The following is an 18,269-nucleotide window of genomic DNA, read 5'->3' on the forward strand; positions in this document are numbered from 1 at the left end:
GAGCCTCCCCTCCTCTGTCCATGGACCACCATGGCCGTCTCCCTTACACCCGCATGATCATCTCCCTTACACCCGCATGGCCGTCTCCCTTACACCCGCATGATCGTCTCCCTTACACCCGCACGGCCGTCTCCCTTACTCCCACATGGCCGTCTCCCTTACACCCGCATGATTGTCTCCCTTACACCCGCATGACCGTCTCCCTTACACCCGCATGGTCGTCTCCCTTACACCCGCATGGTCGTCTCCCTTACACCCGCATGGCCGTCTCCCTTACACCCACATGACCGTCTCCCTTACACCCGCATAGACGTCTCCCTTACACCCGCATGGCCGTCTCCCTTACACCCGCATGGCCGTCTCCCTTCCACCCGCATGGCCGTCTCCCTTCCACCCGCATGGCCGTCTCCCTTACACCCGCATGCTCGTCTCCCTCACACCCGCATGATCGTCTCCCTTACACCCGCATGATCGTCTCTCTTACACCTGCATGGACCTCTCCCTTACACCCGAATGGCCGTCTCCCTTACACCCGCATGGCCCTCTCCCTTACACCTGCATGGCCGTCTCCCTTACACCCACATGGTCGTCTCTCTTATTCCTGCATGGACCTCTCCCTTACACCCGCATGATCGTCTCCATTAAACCCGCATGATCGTCTCCCTTACACCTGCATGATCGTCTCCATTACACCTGCGTGACCTTCTCCCTTATACCCGCATGACCGGCTCCCTTACACCCACATGATCGTCTCCCTTACACCCGCATGATCATCTCCCTTACACCTGCATGATCGTCTCCATTACACCCGCATGATCGTCTCCCTTACTCCCGCATGATCGTCTCCCTTACACCCGCATGATTGTCTCCCTTACACCCGCATGACCGTCTCCCTTACACCCGCATGACCGTCTCCCTTACACCCGCATGATCGTCTCCCTTACACCCGCATGGCCGTCTCCCTTACACCCACATGGTCGTCTCTCTTATTCCTGCATGGACCTCTCCCTTACACCCGCATGATCGTCTCCATTAAACCCGCATGATCGTCTCCCTTACACCTGCATGATCGTCTCCATTACACCTGCGTGACCTTCTCCCTTATACCCGCATGACCGGCTCCCTTACACCCACATGATCGTCTCCCTTACACCCGCATGATCATCTCCCTTACACCTGCATGATCGTCTCCATTACACCCGCATGATCGTCTCCCTTACTCCCGCATGATCGTCTCCCTTACACCCGCATGATTGTCTCCCTTACACCCGCATGACCGTCTCCCTTACACCCGCATGACCGTCTCCCTTACACCCGCATGATCGTCTCCCTTACACCCGCATGGCCGTCTCCCTTACACCCACATGGCCATCTCCATTACACCCGCATGATTGTCTGCCTGACACCCGCATGATCGTCTCCCTTACACCCGCATGATCGTCTCCCTTACACACGCATGGTCGTCTCCCTCACACCCGCATAATTGTCTCCCTTACACTTGCATGATCCTCTTCATTACACCCGCACGGCCGTCTCCCTTACACCCGCATGGCCGTCTCCCTTACACCCGCATGATCGTCTCCCTTACACCCGCATGATCGTCTCCCTTACACCCGCATGATCGTCTCCCTTACACCCGCATGGTCGTCTCCCTTACACCCGCATGGTCGTCTCCCTTACACCCGCATGATCGTCTCCCTTACACCCGCATGATCGTCTCCCTTACACCCGCATGATCGTCTCCCTTACACCCGCATGATCGTCTCCCTTACACCCGCCTGATCGTCTCCCTTACACCCGCATGATCGTCTCCCTGACACCCACATGATCGTCTCCCTTACACCCGCATGATCGTCTCCCTTACACCCGCATGATCGTCTCCCTTACACCCGCATGATCGTCTCCCTTACACCCGCATGATCGTCTCCCTTACACCCGCCTGATCGTCTCCCTTACACCCGCATGATCGTCTCCCTGACACCCACATGATCGTCTCCCTTACACCCGCATGATCGTCTCCCTTACACCCGCATGATCGTCTCCCTTACACCCGCATGATTGTCTCCCTGACACCCGCATGGCCGTCTCCCTTACACCCGCATGATCGTCTCCCTTACACCCGCATGGTCCTCTCCCTTACACCCGCATGGCCGTCTCCTCGATACCTGACAACATTGTTTCCTTGCATTTCCTGCAGTAGTGAAGATGTAGTGATTGATATCTATAAATCTTTATTTCCAGGAGGCCCCTGTACAGCGCGTGGCAGCTCACAGCTATTCCACAATTGTTCGGTTCTTGTTGCGTTCAGGTCGTTGTGTTTTTATTATTGTTTCTCAAGGTTCCTCTTTTTATATTTCGTAGTTCTAAGAATAATGAAAGTCTTTGTTTTGTGAAGAAAGTCCCATCTTACCAGTGAGGAGACCCCCAAGACTCCACCGATCAACATATTATGGTGCAATCCTTTACTAACGGGAATTTAAAGGCAATTCAACAACATCATTTCTCAGATCATTTATTTTCTACACTTCTAATCCCCCACACACATATATATATAGGGGAATGAATACCATATAGGAGATGCTGCCGATACAAGGAGAATAATTGGACGAGGTTCCTTCACCCAAGTCTTGTATAATCTTTTCATAGAACATAACATTTTGCATTTGCACAGATGTCAAGGTATTGAATGGCACCGTCTGCTCTTTGAGCGTCTTTGAAGTCTTTGTTGAGTCTTATGATGACACGAGCCACGGATGTTTTGTGGTCCACGGCCTCGTGGTGATGGAAACGATTGTCCTTCTTCTTAGTAACCCAATGAGACATCCATGGCTTAGACATTTACGGCGATCTTCATCTCAGAAGCCTTCAGTGAGTAGTTGTGCCCTTTCCATCCTGCCCAAGTCATGCCCGTGGCATACTGGTCAGTTTGTCCCTTTAGGTATAGTCCATTCAGGTTGGCGCTGTGGCAATCCTTGTACCAAGAGGCTCCGTGAAAAATAGCTGCGCAGTTGCCTGATAGTGTGTCCCTGTCATTGTCATGCGTGGAGAAATTCATCTCGTTCTGCGTTCTCAGTGAATCTGCTGTTGAGTTTATAATAGACAAGAACGTTAGATTTTACTGTGCAGAGTGTCTGGTCAACTCTTCACCCGGCCTGGACCTTGTGTCCACTGATGGTTTGTGACCATGACCAGTTTTGGAAAAGACTTTGTCCCACTGGTGCTCCCTGATAGGAATCCTTACCCAAGAAGAGGCCTCTATATGACACTTATAATATAAGAGAAAGCAGAGAAACCTGGCGACATAGCGTAGGCACTGGGACCACGGTGGGCTTGGTGGGTGGGGGTCATGAGAGAAAAGTTGGTAATAAAGTAAGGGCAGCAGGAGGCTGGAGTTTATAAGGTCTGGCCAAGAGTTTAGGGGCAGGAAAGTAGAGGACAGGGAGAGTTGGGTCTTGGGAAGTCGAGGAGATATTTATTTTCACCAGCGCTCAATGCAGAAGAACAAAGTAATCCCAAGTGCCCTGAAACTGCCATAAGAAGTGGGTCACTTACTAACAGGTTTGATGGGGTCACCCTCCTGAAATGCACCAATATGCAGCTTGTACCCATCCTCCTCCGGATCAATGGCCAACGGTGACAGAGAGAAGGTGTCATAGGTCCCGAACCGAGCATCATTCTCAAAATCCACCAGGTCAACCCGGAGACGATACGACCTCTTCTGGGTGAGGAGGTGAATGTTCTGCAGACCTGACGATGACAGGACGACGTGGTGTCAATAATCTACATATTACAGGAGTATATGGGAGCAGCAATAAATAAAAGGAAGTTATTACCCAGCCAGTATTCTCCACTCGCTTTCCCAAACCCATTCTTGTATTCCTTCCAGCCACGATAGAAGTCCACACTGCCATCAAACCTCTTCTGAAACACCTGGAGATGAGGAGATCAACATTAAAGGGCTGTGCGGGTGTCTGGGAAAGTTAGGAGCCAATATAATGGACAAAGAACTTTTATAGACTTGATGGCAGAAGACCACAAAACCACTAAAGGACGACGTATTGGGATTGTTTTCCTTTTTGAGGGGAATGTATCTTGGTCTTATGTAACTGTAGAAGTCGCTGCCGGTACTCACCGTCCATGGTCCGCCAGCACTGGTCATGTCACAATACACAGGTACTGGTGGGGAGTTCACACCACCCGGATATATCAGGTACACACCGTCCGAGGTCAGACCCTGAGCAGAGATGTCCGAACAGTCATCGGGGTGGCAGGAATCTAGGCAGCTAATGACTAGGAGGAGAGGACACAGGAGGTCAGACGTCTCCTTAGCTCAGTTGTATCTGGAGATGTTCTCACATTTTATCATAAAGTTTCTAAAATCAGCCAATAAAAATTCCTATACTAAGCATAAAATCAAATATCATGGTTTACCTTCTATAAAAAATGTCCCTTAAAGTGCAACTCCACCCCAATTACCTAATTCCCCTATTGCCTTGTTGGCTCATCCATGGTGTTATCTGTGTGGCCATTTTATAATTGGATAAGGGCTTTTGGAGATCCACATGATCACTCATGGATTATACCAGGTCATCATCGCTCCGAGGGGACAATCCCTGTACATGAAGAAGAAGTTGTCACAGCTCCGCCCCTCTTACTAGAATAAAAGTAATATAAACTGACTTGAAAAATAAATAAAAAAGTAAATGATTTCTGCAATCAAATTGTTTCTCTAGAAATCTGCGGAATCTCGTCAAGCCCATTTATTTAGATTTAGATGCAGATAATAACGTCAATATATCATCCCCAGTTTAATCAGCGGAGTTCTGCTGTACTCACCATTAGCCTGGTTCAGAGGCGCAGAACCTGTGGTCACATGACCGCTCTGTAGCAGCAGGAAGAGGGCGAAATTCAGCAGCAGCTTCTGATTGGAGAATATTGCATTAAATAAAACCTCTCAGTGTCTCGCTCCCAATCGCTAGCTCATGATGTTACACAGTGCCGGCCTTTGGTGTGTGCAACCTGTGCCATGGCACAGGGCGCATCCCTCCAGCAGGTGGAAGGAGGCGCTCCACTGGCCCCCTCTCGTGCTTGTATTTCTGAAGCGCCTGGGCCCGGCGACTCTACAGCTGCCTTTCTGCCTGGGCGCTCCTTCTCTTCTCTTGCGCCAGCGATGCACTGAGACACATGACGTGTTACGTGACAATTCAACGTGTGTGTCATAGTGCAGCGCCGGGGCCAGCACAGAGAAGGACCTGGACGAGTGGTGAGTAAAATCAACCAACGCTTGGTTCCTGGGTCTCCAGGCTGCAAGGCACACATTATTTATACATTATTTTAATATTACACATGGGGGGCATAAGGGGCTGTTGGGGACAAAAGGGGGGCTGTATACTGTGTGGGGTGGGCATAATTATACTGTGTGATAGAGGGGGCACAAGGTGACCAGGCATTATATTGTGTGTGGGGTGGCAGAAGTGGGCATTATTTATACTGGGGGTCACAAGGGGGCATTATACTGTGTGTGGGGGCATAAGGGGGTATTATACTTTGTGGGGCACTAAAGGGGACAATATACTGTGGGGGCAGTTATGGGGGCATTATACTCTATGGGGCAGTTATGGGGGCACTAACAGGGCATTATACTGTGTGGGGGCACTATAAAGGGGTATTATACTGTGTGGGGGCACTATAAAGGGGTATTATACTGTGTGGGGGCACTATAAAGGGGCATTATACTGTGTGGGGGCACTATAAAGGGGCATTATACTGTGTGGGGGCACTAAAGGGGCATTATACTGTGTGGGGGCACTATAAAGGCATTATACTTTTTTATGGGGCATTTTTTTATGATGGGGGTGGGGCGCAAAAAGAAAATTTACATTACAATGAACAAAACCTCCCTTATACCGGCAGCAGCTGGTTGTCGCGTTCATGACATTGGTGGAGATTATGTTTGGAACATCATTCATTCGGACCTGAGCTCATGTTTAGCTCATAAGGATAAGACCGCGTTCACACATTCAGGATCTGGTGAGGATTTAGACCTGGATTGGCATCCATTGTAAGTGAATGGGATTTGTTATGCCCTATTCACATGCTACGGAAAAACCAGCGCAGATTTTTGTCCATGTCACGGATATATTCTTCTATGAGACTATGAGCATGTTCATACCCAAACACATAAACCGAGGTCCAACGTATCAGCCGGCAGCAAACCGCGCAGAAATGGGGTTTCACTGCAAATCGCCAAAACTAGGTGGCCATTAATACTTTGAAGACTGTGCCTATTTGCGGTGAAACATCATATTGCCACAGTTTTTGGCCACGTCTCAGCTTCCTGGCAGTCGCTAAACGTGTCCTTTCCCTAATCCTGCCGTGTGCATGAATTGTCCGTAGAACGTTCCACCAGTGTGACATTGTATCACCTGCTCCCCTCCCCCACAGGGCTGCGTTCTTACCTTCATGATGGCGGTCGCCTGTAGACTGGGGAAGGTGTTCAGGTCTCTGCTCTATAAAGAACGCGGTCACATGTCATCCCACACGTGCCGGAGCCAATATTAACTCAAGGAAAAGATAAATAGACCTTACAGACTTTCCGGGAAGGGATAGAAACGATAGACAGAGGAGGGACTTGAGCATTTTCAGGAAACATTCCCCTTCTTTTCTATTAGTTTTACAGGAATGATTAAGGGTTTCCCAGACCTGCCCAGTTAATCAATAACACATCCCACCTCTGTGTTCAAAGCCGGTTAATATTACACACAGGAGAAGGTAATGTATACCTGCGGAATCATCCGTATTGGTTTTGAGAAATCCCAGAATGCACTGCAAAGTCAGAACGAGGGAGGAAACCTGCTACACAGGCCAGATCAGGGCAGAGAGAGATAGAGCAGCTTCATAGAGAACACCCACTGAGCTCTGAACCTGCAGCTCCACAAGCAACAAGTTAGGGAAAGCCGGAAAATGAAAGAAGCAAAACAGAAATCGGCCAAGGACCTCACAATAAATACACGTTAAGGACTGGAATGTTACAATTTACGTGCGCAGATCGTGTTGGTGTCTGTATCTACATCATTCTGTATTGAGTATCAATGTATTGCATGGAAATCCAGTGACTAGGGCTACATTCACGGTGGTCCGCAAGATTTTTGGTCATGTCCTAATAGTGGTTGTCCTTTATGGAAATACTTGGAGTCAACAGTGACCTAGTCTTTTATGGCGGTCTTCGTGTCACTTCACAAGCCCTTATGCTCCGTGGAAGGATCTTGTGCTCTCTGATTTCGCCGTAGGACACCTGTCATATGATTTAACTGGCGTATCGCCAAAGTCATGAGGTTTGTTGGGGTCATTCTCCCAAAATGTTCAAATATACAGATTGTACTCGTCCTCCTCTAGATCAATGACCAATGGTGACAGAGAGTGGGTGTCATAGGTCCCGTACTGAGCATCATTCCCAAAATCCACCAGGTCAACCCAGAGACGATATGTCCTCCTGTGGGTGAGAAGGTAAATGTTCTAAAAACCTGCAATGATCGAATGAAAGAAGGTCTGTGGCGTCTTTACTGGGAACCCTTCACATTTATGTCTTCTATGTAGGAATAACGACCATATTTCTGCCAAAGCACGTCCTTACCCAGCCCGTATTCTCCATTCACTTTCCCAAACCCATTACAATTAAATAATCATTCATTGGGTGACTGATTTTTATGGTCAAACATAGACTGTGATATTACAAGAGATAATGGGCTCTTCCACCTTCTTAATGTCCTTGCTATAAGATTAGTCCCAAATGGACCACCATTGAAGCTGCCCAGAGATGAGCTGTTTGATTTGGGTCCGACTATATAAACCCCCGAAGATCAGCTGTTAGATTTGAGGCAAGCTCTGTGTGGCCGCTGATGTTGTATTACATGACACCCAATCCAATGATTGGGCTACCATATAATATAGAGTTGTATCAGGACCACCAGAGAGGCAGTCGCTCTACAAATCTACAAGACTCTTCTGTCTGGTTTATAGAGGGGGTCGTGAGCAGGGGATCCCTGTCTATGACTCTTATAGGACATATCGGCAGTGGTTGACCTGGTGGGATCTCAAAACTGGACTGCTGATGTACCACCATTCATCTGGTTGCCCAGCCTGAAGACGAGGATCTTCACCATTGACCTGATGATGAAGGAGATATTGTAGATAGATGTGAGATGTAAGAAGAGTCGTTGTGTCAGCATTAAATAAAAGGTCTTTGCCATAAACTAATATTTGTTTTCTAGTCGTAATTACGTTGAGAAGGATCAATTTACCGTCAGTGTGTAATTATTTCCTGCTGCGTATGAGCCAAGATACACGGGACATAAGGCAGAGACACCAGGTTATGCTGGAGACGTCCAAATCACATCTAGCGGATCTGCCTTGTGTCCTCCAAACTCTACAGGTTTGTGTTGTGTTCACATTATGTTGGACGGATCCAAGAACCCGTGATCCATGAATTCTTACAAGACCTGAAGAGAATGAATCCAACAAAGGTAGAATTGCTGCTTTATTGAATATTGATTATTATTTGAAATTTCCTCAAGATGTCACATTGTGATGAGGCAGTAACACCGTATGAAGGTGGATTGTTGTCACAGATCCCGTGACGAGTTACTGTTTGTTACTATCACCGGACGTTGGTGCAATCTTCATCTCCGTCCTCTTAAAGGAATAGTAGGCTCCTCTCCATGTAGCCCACACAATGCCGGTGGCATACTCCGTGGTGACGCCAAGCTGATATTTCCCATTAAGATTGGTGCCATGACATTGGTTGTACCAGAAGGCCCCGTGGTACATGACTGCACAGTTACCGATATAAGTATCTCTATCGTGGTCGTGGGTGGAAAATTTTAACTGGTTATGACCATGTAGAGAGTTTCCTGCGAAGGACAACAAAAACCCATCAGTTACATCAAAATAGTTCATGACTGGAGTATTAATAGACACATCATAAATGGAGACGAGCAAATCCAAGCAGCCGACCCATGAAAAACAAATCTATCTGAACCTCGAACCTGTCACATCCAACGTATCCTTAGAAGAGGTCTCCTATAGAATCCAGTCTCTTCAATTCACCCAAAAAAAAACTGAGAAATGTGATGATCGGAATAAATTCCCTCTTCTCTGATCAGTCGGTTTCTGAACCTCTCTACATCTGGTCATTTCTTGGGCTATTTCCCAACCCAAAAGTCAACTCTCGCCTCATCTCATCGATTCCTTCCAGTTAGTAGAAGAAAGCTGCAATTTATCAATCATTGTAACTAAATATATTGCAGCCAAATTTACACAAACCGTAGTCATGGCTGCAATCGGAATACATTTACATATCACATCAATTCAATATAGCGCCTGTATCTGAATTTATGAGGCGAGGTCAAGATTGGACTGACATACGAGACATGATGATCTGGTACTTGGATACTAGTGGGATCCTACTAGAAGTGAGCCGCAAAAGCCACGAAGATGGCAACCCCATTTGGAGGTGACTTCGGTGCCAATCACTTGCCAATAGGGTCTATTTCTTATGGGTTAATACACAAATAACCTGTTAGATCTTATTGATGATATATGCGGTGTGTGCAATGATATTTGTATTATATTCTGGTAATTACATCAACCTAAATATTGAACCATTTTCATAATGTTCTGCTATGGGAGGAGGTCTAGGAGAAGTTGAGAGCCATAGTGGGACGAAACTCCCGGCCTCTCCATAGAGCTGTGTTTTTTGTGTTGGTTCTTAAAAAATATACAGAAACATTGTAGTTAAGGTGCCAGGATGAGATGATGGAGGATGAGATGATGGGGGATGAGATGATGGGGGATGAGATGATGGGGGATGAGATGATGGGGGATGAGATGATGGAGGGATGAGATGATGGAGGGATGAGATGATGGGGGATGAGATGATGGGAGGATGAGATGATGGAGGGATGAGATGATGGGGGATGAGATGATGGGGGATGAGATGATGGAGGGATGAGATGATGGAGGGATGAGATGATGGGGGATGAGATGATGGGAGGATGAGATGATGGAGGGATGAGATGATGGGGGAATGAGATGATGGGGAATGAGATTATCGGAGGATGAGATGATGGAGGAATGAGATGATGGAGGAATGAGATGATGGAGGGATGAGATGATGGGGGAATGAGATGATGGGAGGATGAGATGATGGGAGGATGAGATGATGGAGGAATGAGATGATGGAGGAATGAGATGATGGAGGGATGAGATGATGGGGGAATGAGATGATGGGGGATGAGATGATGGAGGGATGAGATGATGGAGGGATGAGATGATGGGGGAATGAGATGATGGGAGGATGAGATGATGGAGGGATGAGATGATGGGGTATGACATGATGGGGGATGAGATGATGGGGATGAGATGATGGGGGATGAGATGATGGGGGATGAGATGATGGGGATGAGATGATGGGAAGATGAGATGATGGAGGGATGAGATGATGGAGGAATGAGATGATGGAGTGATGACATGATGGGTGATGGGGGATGAGATTATGGAGTGATGAGATGATGGAGGGATGAGATGATGGAGGGATGAGATGATGGAGGGATGAGATGATGGAGTGATGAGATGATGGAGGGATGAGATGATGGAGGGATGAGATGATGGGGGAATGAGATGATGGGGAATGAGATGATGGGAGGATGAGATGATGGAGGAATGAGATGATGGAGGAATGAGATGATGGAGGAATGAGATGATGGAGGAATGAGATAATGGAGGGATGAGATGATGGAGGAATGAGATGATGGGGGAATGAGATGATGGAGGGATGAGATGATGGGAGTATGAGATGATGGAGGGATGAGATGAAGGGGAAATGAGATGATGGGGATGAGATGATGGGAGATGAGATGATGGGAGGATGAGATAATGGGAGGATGAGATGATGGGGGGTGAGATGATGGGGGATGAGATGATGGGGGGTGAGATGATCGGGGATGAGATGATGGGGGATGAGATGATGGGGGATGAGATGATGGAGGGATGAGATGATGGGGGATGAGATGATGGAGGGATGAGATGATGGGAGGATGAGATGATGGGAGGATGAGATGATGGAAGGATGAGATGATGGGAGATGAGATGATGGGGGATGAGATGATGGGAGGATGAGATGATGGGGGATGAGATGATGGGAGATGAGATGATGGGGGATGAGATGATGGGAGGATGAGATGATGGGAGATGAGATGATGGGGGATGAGATGATGGGAGGATGAGATGATAAAAGGATAAGATGATGAAATGATGAGATGATGGGGGAATGAGATGATGGGAGGATGAGATGATGGAGGGATTAGATGATGTGGGGATGAGATAATAAAGCTTTATGATGTGGTGTCTGTTCTGGGCTACAAGTGACAGCCCCCAGACTGATATTATTGTGGGACACCCAAAAATAAAATTATGATATTATTTGTTATGAATTACAAATCTTTACCTATGGACTGAACCATTTATAAAACAGACAGACATGTAAAACATGATGATATCTCGGATAATCTCATGACACCACTTCCTCTTCACCTACCGGCAGGTCTCGTTGGATCTCCCTCCTTAAATCCATCAATATGCAGTTTGTACCCGTCCTCATCAGGGTTGACGGCCAGAGGTGACAGGGAGAAGGGGTCATAAGTTACATGACGTGTTTCATTATCAAAGTCCTCCAGGTCAATGCGCAGGGTATACGTCTTCTTCTGGGTCAGGAGGAAAATGTTCTGCAAACCTGAAGAGATGAACGTACAGTAAATACTGTGACATCCCAACACCTGATGTGTAATGTGTAAGGAAATAAGGAGGAGTAAATGTGCAAGGTTCTGGTTTTACCCAGCCAGTATTCTCCAGATGCTCGTCCAAACCCGGACTTATAATCATCCCAACCCCGATAGAAATCCACGCCACCATCAAACCTCTTCTGAAAGACCTTAGGGAGGAGGAACAGTCTGAAAATGTTCATCCACATATGATCAGTTATACATAGTACAACCTAGGGCAAAGGAGACCGCCGAGATCCATGTATGAAGACCTCTGGGTCCAGCTGGTTAGATGGAAGATCTCAACATTTCCTATGTGGAGACCAAGGGCATCAAATTATCCGACAAATTTCATGTGTAAATATTTTTCCCAATGGGAATTGCTGAGACGTTGATCACATCTTGGCAGGGAGAGGTGAATGGATGGGGCATTTACAGAGCGAAAATGACTAGTTAGTTGATATCTCAGGACAGGGGCCAATCAAGTGTTACAGATGAGTGACAAGGATTTGGCCCTTTTATGGGGTCATTTATATCTTTTTGTGGATGCGGCATTACAATAAGTGTAAAATAATGAAAAATTAAAAATAATTTGGGGTCATTACTGATAGTCTCTCCGACTATGACTGGCTAAGGTAGACAAATATGTACAGACATTATAGGGACTGGCGCAGGTACTCACCGTCCAGGGTCCTCCAGCACCGGTCATGTCACAATACACAGGTAGAGCTGGAGCGCGTGCTCCACCCGGATATATCAGGTACACTCCGTTCGAGGTCAGACCTTGAGCAAACACGTCGGAGCAGTCATGGGGGTGGCAGGAATCTATGCAGCTAATGACTAGGAGGAGAGGACACAGGAGGTCAGACCTCCGGGAGATAGTTCTCCATCGAATACAGACTCCTAATGCTCTTATCATGAATAATTCTCATTACTTATGAATTCCAACTTTACAGAGAACTTCAGAGATGGAGTTACTATAGTCTAAGGGTTTGCATTAGAGACAGTCGAATGTCCTCGTAGATCTGGAGACTTGTTTGGTTGCTGCTGACAAGGCAAAGACTGAACAAAGACAATCTAAGAAGTCAAATACTTCATGAAGATGATCTGTGCGCTTACAGGACCAGGCGGATTCCATATTGCGGATCCCCCACCATGTCCTGGTTGTGGTCTAGAAACGTCCAGCTCTTCTTAATAAAGTATTTTATCACTTCTCTTATAGGTACATGAAATACATAGACGTGAATAGCAGAGAGGATGCTGGGAGGTGGACACTCACTGTTCTCTTTATTTCTGTGACTAATGTCCAAGGCTTGATGGCTTCTCTCCAGAAACAACACGAGAGTGATGACAGCCGGGGAACCCCACATCTTCTGACTAATGGCAAAGTCAATATTTATTCTGTGTTAGTCTCAATTAAAGTAAGCATGATGGAGGTTGTAGTTCAGATCCCATAACACAATATATATACATATACAAAATTGTAAGGCAGGTAGGCGCAGCACTGGTGCAAAATACCAAATGAATGGTCGGTGCTAAGCTTCTGATGGTAGGAGTGACTTCTCCCCATATGGTGTATAACAAGAAGTTAAAGAGGCTCTGTCACCAGATTGTGCAACCCCTATCTGATATTGCATGTGATCGGCGCTGCAATGTAGATTACAGTAACGTTTTTATTTTTAAAAAACGAGCATTTTTGGCCAAGTTATGACCATTTTTGTAGTTATGCAAATGAGGCTTGCAAAAGTCCAAGTGGGCGTGTTTAAAGTAAAAGTCCAACTGGGCGTGTATTATGTGCGTACATCGGGGCGTGTATTATGTGCGTACATCGGGGCGTGTTTACTTCTTTTACTAGCTGGGCGTTGTGTATAGAAGTATCATCCACTTCTCTTCACAACGCCCAGCTTCTGGCAGATCACGCTGTGACGTCACTCACAGGTCCTGCATCGTGTCGGACGAGCGAGGACACATCGGCACCAGAGGCTACAGATGATTCTGCAGTCGATGTAGCTACTTACCTGCTGATGCTGCTGCAGAATCATCTGTAGCCTCTGGTGCCGATGTGTCCTCGCTCGTCCGACACGATGCAGGACCTGTGAGTGACGTCACAGCGTGATCTGCCAGAAGCTGGGCGTTGTGAAGAGAAGTGGATGATACTTCTATACACAACGCCCAGCTAGTAAAAGAAGTAAACACGCCCCGATGTACGCACATAATACACGCCCACTTGGACTTTTACTTTTAAACACGCCCACTTGGACTTTTGCAAGCCTCATTTGCATAAATACAAAAATGGTCATAACTTGGCCAAAAATGCTCGTTTTTTTAAAATAAAAACGTTACTGTAATCTACATTGCAGCGCCGATCACATGCAATAGCAGATAGGGGTTGCAAAATCTGGTGACAGAGCCTCTTTAAGAGCATGGAAGCAGCACTCACGGAAAAAACTGAAGTTCATTCACCCAACAGATGCAACGTTGCATCTGTTGGGTGGATAAACGTCACTTATTTTCGTGACTGCTGCTTCCATGCTCTTAACTTATATATATATATATACAGTGAAGGAAATAAGTATTTGATCCCTTGCTGATTTTGTAAGTTTGCCCGCTGTCAAAGTCATGAACAGTCTAGAATTTTTAAGCTAGGTTAATTTTACCAGTGAGAGATAGATTATATAAAAAAAAAAATAAAGAAAATCACATTGTCAAAATGATTTCTATTTATTTGCATTGTGCACAGAGAAATAAGTATGTGACCCCCTACCAACCATTAAGAGTTCAGCCTCCTCCAGACCAGTTACACGCTCCAAATCAACTTGGTGCCTGCATTATAGACAGCTCTTACATGGTCACCTGTATAAGAGACTCCTGTCCACAGACTCAATGATCAGTCTGACTCTAACCTCTACAACATGGGCAAGACCAAAGAGCTTTCTAAGGATGTCAGGGACAAGATCATAGACCTGCACAAGGCTGGAATGGGCTACAAAACCATAAGTAAGACGCTGGCTGAGAAGGAGACAACTGTTGGTGCAATAGTAAGAAAATGGAAGACATACAAAATGACTGTCAATCGACATCGATCTGGGGCTCCATGCAAAATCTCACCTCATGGGGTATCCTTGATCCTGAGGAAGGTGAGAGCTCAGCCAAAAACTACACGGGGGAACTTGTTAATGATCTCAAGGCAGCTGGGACCACAGTCACCAAGAAAACCATTGGTAACACATTACAATCCTGCAGTGCCCGCAAGGTCCCCCTGCTCAAGAAGGCACATGTACAGGCCCCTCTGAAGTTTGCAAATGAACATCTGGATGATTCTGAGAGTGATTGGGAGAAGGTGCTGTGGTCAGATGAGACTAAAATTGAGCTCTTTGGCATTAACTCAACTCGCCGTGTTTGGAGGAAGAGAAATGCTGCCTATGACCCAAAGAACACCGTCCCCACTGTCAAGCATGGAGGTGGAAACATTATGTTTTGGGGGTGTTTCTCTGCTAAGGGCACAGGACTACTTCACCGCATCAATGGGAGAATGGATGGAGCCATGTACCGTCAAATCCTGAGTGACAACCTCCTTCCCTCCACCAGGACATTAATAATGGCTCGTGGCTGGGTCTTCCAGCACGACAATTACTCGAAACATACAGCCAAGGCAACAAAGGAGTGGCTCTAAAAGAAGCACATTAAGGTCATGGAGTGGCCTAGCCAGTCTCCAGACCTTAATCCCATCGAAAACTTATGGAGGGAGCTGAAGATCCGAATTGCCAAGCGACAGCCTCGAAATCTTAATGATTTACAGATGATCTGCAAAGAGGAGTGGGCCAAAATTCCATCTAACATGTGTGCAAACCTCATCATCAACTACAAAAAACGTCTGACTGCTGTGCTTGCCAACAAGGGTTTTGCCACCAAGTATTAAGTCTTGTTTGCCAAAGGGATCAAATACTTATTTCTCTGTGCACAATGCAAATAAATATATATATAATTTTGACAATGTGATTTTCAGTTTTTTTTTTATATAATCTATCTCTCACTGGTAAAATTAACCTAGCCTAAAAATTCTAGACTGTTTATGTCTTTGACAGCGGGCAAACTTACAAAATCAGCAAGGGATCAAATACTTATTTCCTTCACTGTATATATAATTCTAATATTAATCTCCATAACGAGCATAGTAACTTTGTAAATGTATTACATTGCTTATCCTGTACTGATCATTAGTTATACCCTGTAATATACTCCAGAGCTGCACTCACTATTCTGCTGGTGCAGTCACTGTGTGCATACATTACATTACTTATCCTGTACTGATCCTGAGTTATATCCTGTATTATACTCCAGAGCTGCACTCACTATTCTGCTGGTGGAGTCACTGTGTACATACATTCCATTCCTTATCCTGTACTGATCCTGAGTTACATCCTGTATTATACTTCAGAGCTGCACTCACTATTCTGCTGGTGGAGTCACTGTGTACATACATTACATTACTTATCCTGTACTGATCCTGAGTTATATCCTGTATTATACTCCAGAGCTGCACTCACTATTCTGCTGGTGGAGTCACTGTGTACATACATTACATTACGTATCCTGTACTGATCCTGAGTTACATCCTGTATTATACTTCAGAGCTGCACTCACTATTCTGCTGGTGGAGTCACTGTGTACATACATTACATTACTTATCCTGTACTGATCCTGAGTTATATCCTGTATTATACTCCAGAGCTGCACTCACTATACTGCTGGTGGAGTCACTGTGTACATACATTACATTACTTATCCTGTACTGATCCTGAGTTACATCCTGCATTATACTCCAGTGCTGCACTCACTATTCTGCTGGTGGAGTCACTGTGTACATATATTACTTGTCCTGTACTGATCCTGAGTTACATCCTGTATTATACTCCAGAGCTGCACTCACTATTCTGCTGGTGGAGTCACTGTGTACATACATTACATTACTTATCCTGTACTGATCCTGAGTTATATCCTGTATTATACTCCAGAGCTGCACTCACTATTCTGCTGGTGGAGTCACTGTGTACATACATTACATTACTTATCCTGTACTGATCCTGAGTTACATCCTGCATTATACTCCAGTGCTGCACTCACTATTCTGCTGGTGGAGTCACTGTGTACATATATTACTTGTCCTGTACTGATCCTGAGTTACATCCTGTATTATACTCCAGAGCTGCACTCACTATTCTGCTGGTTCGTATGTGAAACAGACAGTAAACTCATGGACAGATACCCCCCTAACAGCTTAGCTGATTTTTTATCATTTAAGCTTCTTTGTCCCTGCATCAGATGACTGTATAGTCAACACAACACTTCGGTGAACATCTCTGTGCAGACACTGAATAAGCAGGGAATGCCTGTTTATGTAGATTAACCCTATATGTAAGCTATATAATGGTGATGGGGGGGGGGGGGTGGCCCTCGGCTAGAGATTGTAGGACTCAGGATCACCTACTCCAGTCTTCCATCGCTCAGACAACTTACCAGAGACTTTGGTCAGTACGAGACGTTTTCTTCTTCTTGATACATAGAAGTGAGAACTTTGCTGATCCCTCGTGCTCTATATACCGTGTGCCTTCCTATGTCACAATACGCGGACACAGAAGTTGCCCAACCACGACTCGCTGAGCTACACATATTCGTCTTCCGCTTTACGTGCTGTAAATGATGGCACTTCCCCTTCAGGACTCTTGCCCTCTGTCTGATGGGATTTGGTTAATGACACGTCAGAAATGATACATGTCAATGTCTTCTTATATATTATATAGACGTGAAGCGGAGCAGCCGCGCTTTATAGTTATCCTATAAGGGACTATCCCCTATTACTAGGCAGTGGCGGGTTACGATGTCCACAGGTGCTGCAATACTCGGATTCTATAAAGTGCCTTTTTGTGGGTATCTGGATCTCACCCGAATAGCCCAATCAGGTCCCATGTTACCCTCCGTCCTGCTGTTACTCCTGGGGGCTTCTTGCAGACCTGGTGGTCCTGTCCTGAAGGTCATCACTTCTGAGCATGACTTTACCATATGATGTAGTCAGTGACCGGCCTCTCTATTGGGAGTCGCTGCTGTGTACAAACATTGTGGGGAACCTGCGGAAATCCATCCGTCAACCAGGCAATGTGATCTTCAAAACTGTTTGGATAAAATGTTGCTGTTAATAAAATATCCGGGCTTATTATCTCTCATACTATCCGATACACTGAATATCCGTGGAATATCGCTGAAGTCGGCAGAAGTTGCCATATATGTATTCAGGTGTCTACCCAGTTGTCAGAAAACATCACCTACATTTACATATTCACATTTTTTTTTTACATTTATTTCCCGTTTTTCCTTCTACATTTTTTAAAAAGTAAAATATATCACTTGTGTTTTTACTCAATATGGAAGCCCAACATGTTCTGAGAAACACAGGAC

At 46.0% G+C, this 18,269-nt stretch overlaps 2 protein-coding genes across 2 annotated transcripts; both read right to left on the reverse strand.

Moving 5' to 3' along the window:
• Positions 1-2,496: 2,496 nt before the first annotated feature.
• Positions 2,497-6,626, reverse strand: LOC142656091 (microfibril-associated glycoprotein 4-like). The gene is made up of 6 exons (XM_075830962.1): positions 6,459-6,626; positions 4,837-4,921; positions 4,133-4,290; positions 3,834-3,930; positions 3,553-3,747; positions 2,497-3,081 (listed from the first exon to the last, which is right to left on the reverse strand). The coding sequence occupies exons 1-6, from the start codon at positions 6,462-6,464 to the stop codon at positions 2,831-2,833; spliced, it is 792 nt and encodes a 263-aa protein (XP_075687077.1). The 5' UTR covers positions 6,465-6,626; the 3' UTR covers positions 2,497-2,830.
• A 1,893-nt stretch (positions 6,627-8,519) lies between these two features.
• LOC142656089 (microfibril-associated glycoprotein 4-like) lies at positions 8,520-17,401 on the reverse strand. Its single transcript, XM_075830959.1, has 6 exons — positions 17,334-17,401; positions 13,096-13,193; positions 12,499-12,656; positions 11,890-11,986; positions 11,594-11,788; positions 8,520-8,909 (listed from the first exon to the last, which is right to left on the reverse strand). Exons 2-6 carry the CDS (start codon positions 13,184-13,186, stop codon positions 8,641-8,643), a joined length of 810 nt encoding a protein of 269 aa, XP_075687074.1. The 5' UTR covers positions 13,187-13,193; positions 17,334-17,401; the 3' UTR covers positions 8,520-8,640.
• Between the last annotated feature and the right edge of the window lie 868 nt (positions 17,402-18,269).

The sequence above is a fragment of the Rhinoderma darwinii genome, chromosome 6 (genome assembly GCF_050947455.1).
Source record: "Rhinoderma darwinii isolate aRhiDar2 chromosome 6, aRhiDar2.hap1, whole genome shotgun sequence".
NCBI lineage: Eukaryota > Metazoa > Chordata > Amphibia > Anura > Rhinodermatidae > Rhinoderma > Rhinoderma darwinii.

Bases quoted from the DNA above. Each gene is read 5' to 3' on its own strand.
- LOC142656089 (XM_075830959.1), bottom strand. From the start codon at position 13,186: ATGTGGGGTTCCCCGGCTGTCATCACTCTCGTGTTGTTTCTGGAGAGA. The intron at 12,657-13,095 runs GTGAGTGTCCAC...CTCTCCTCCTAG, and splicing joins TCACAGAAATAAAGAGAACA to TCATTAGCTGCATAGATTCC. The intron at 11,789-11,889 runs GTAAAACCAGAA...TCATCTCTTCAG, and splicing joins ATCTGGAGAATACTGGCTGG to GTTTGCAGAACATTTTCCTC.
- LOC142656091 (XM_075830962.1), bottom strand. The intron at 3,748-3,833 runs GTAATAACTTCC...TGTCATCGTCAG, and splicing joins GAGTGGAGAATACTGGCTGG to GTCTGCAGAACATTCACCTC. The intron at 3,082-3,552 runs GTAAGTGACCCA...TAAACTCAACAG, and splicing joins TGACCCCATCAAACCTGTTA to CAGATTCACTGAGAACGCAG.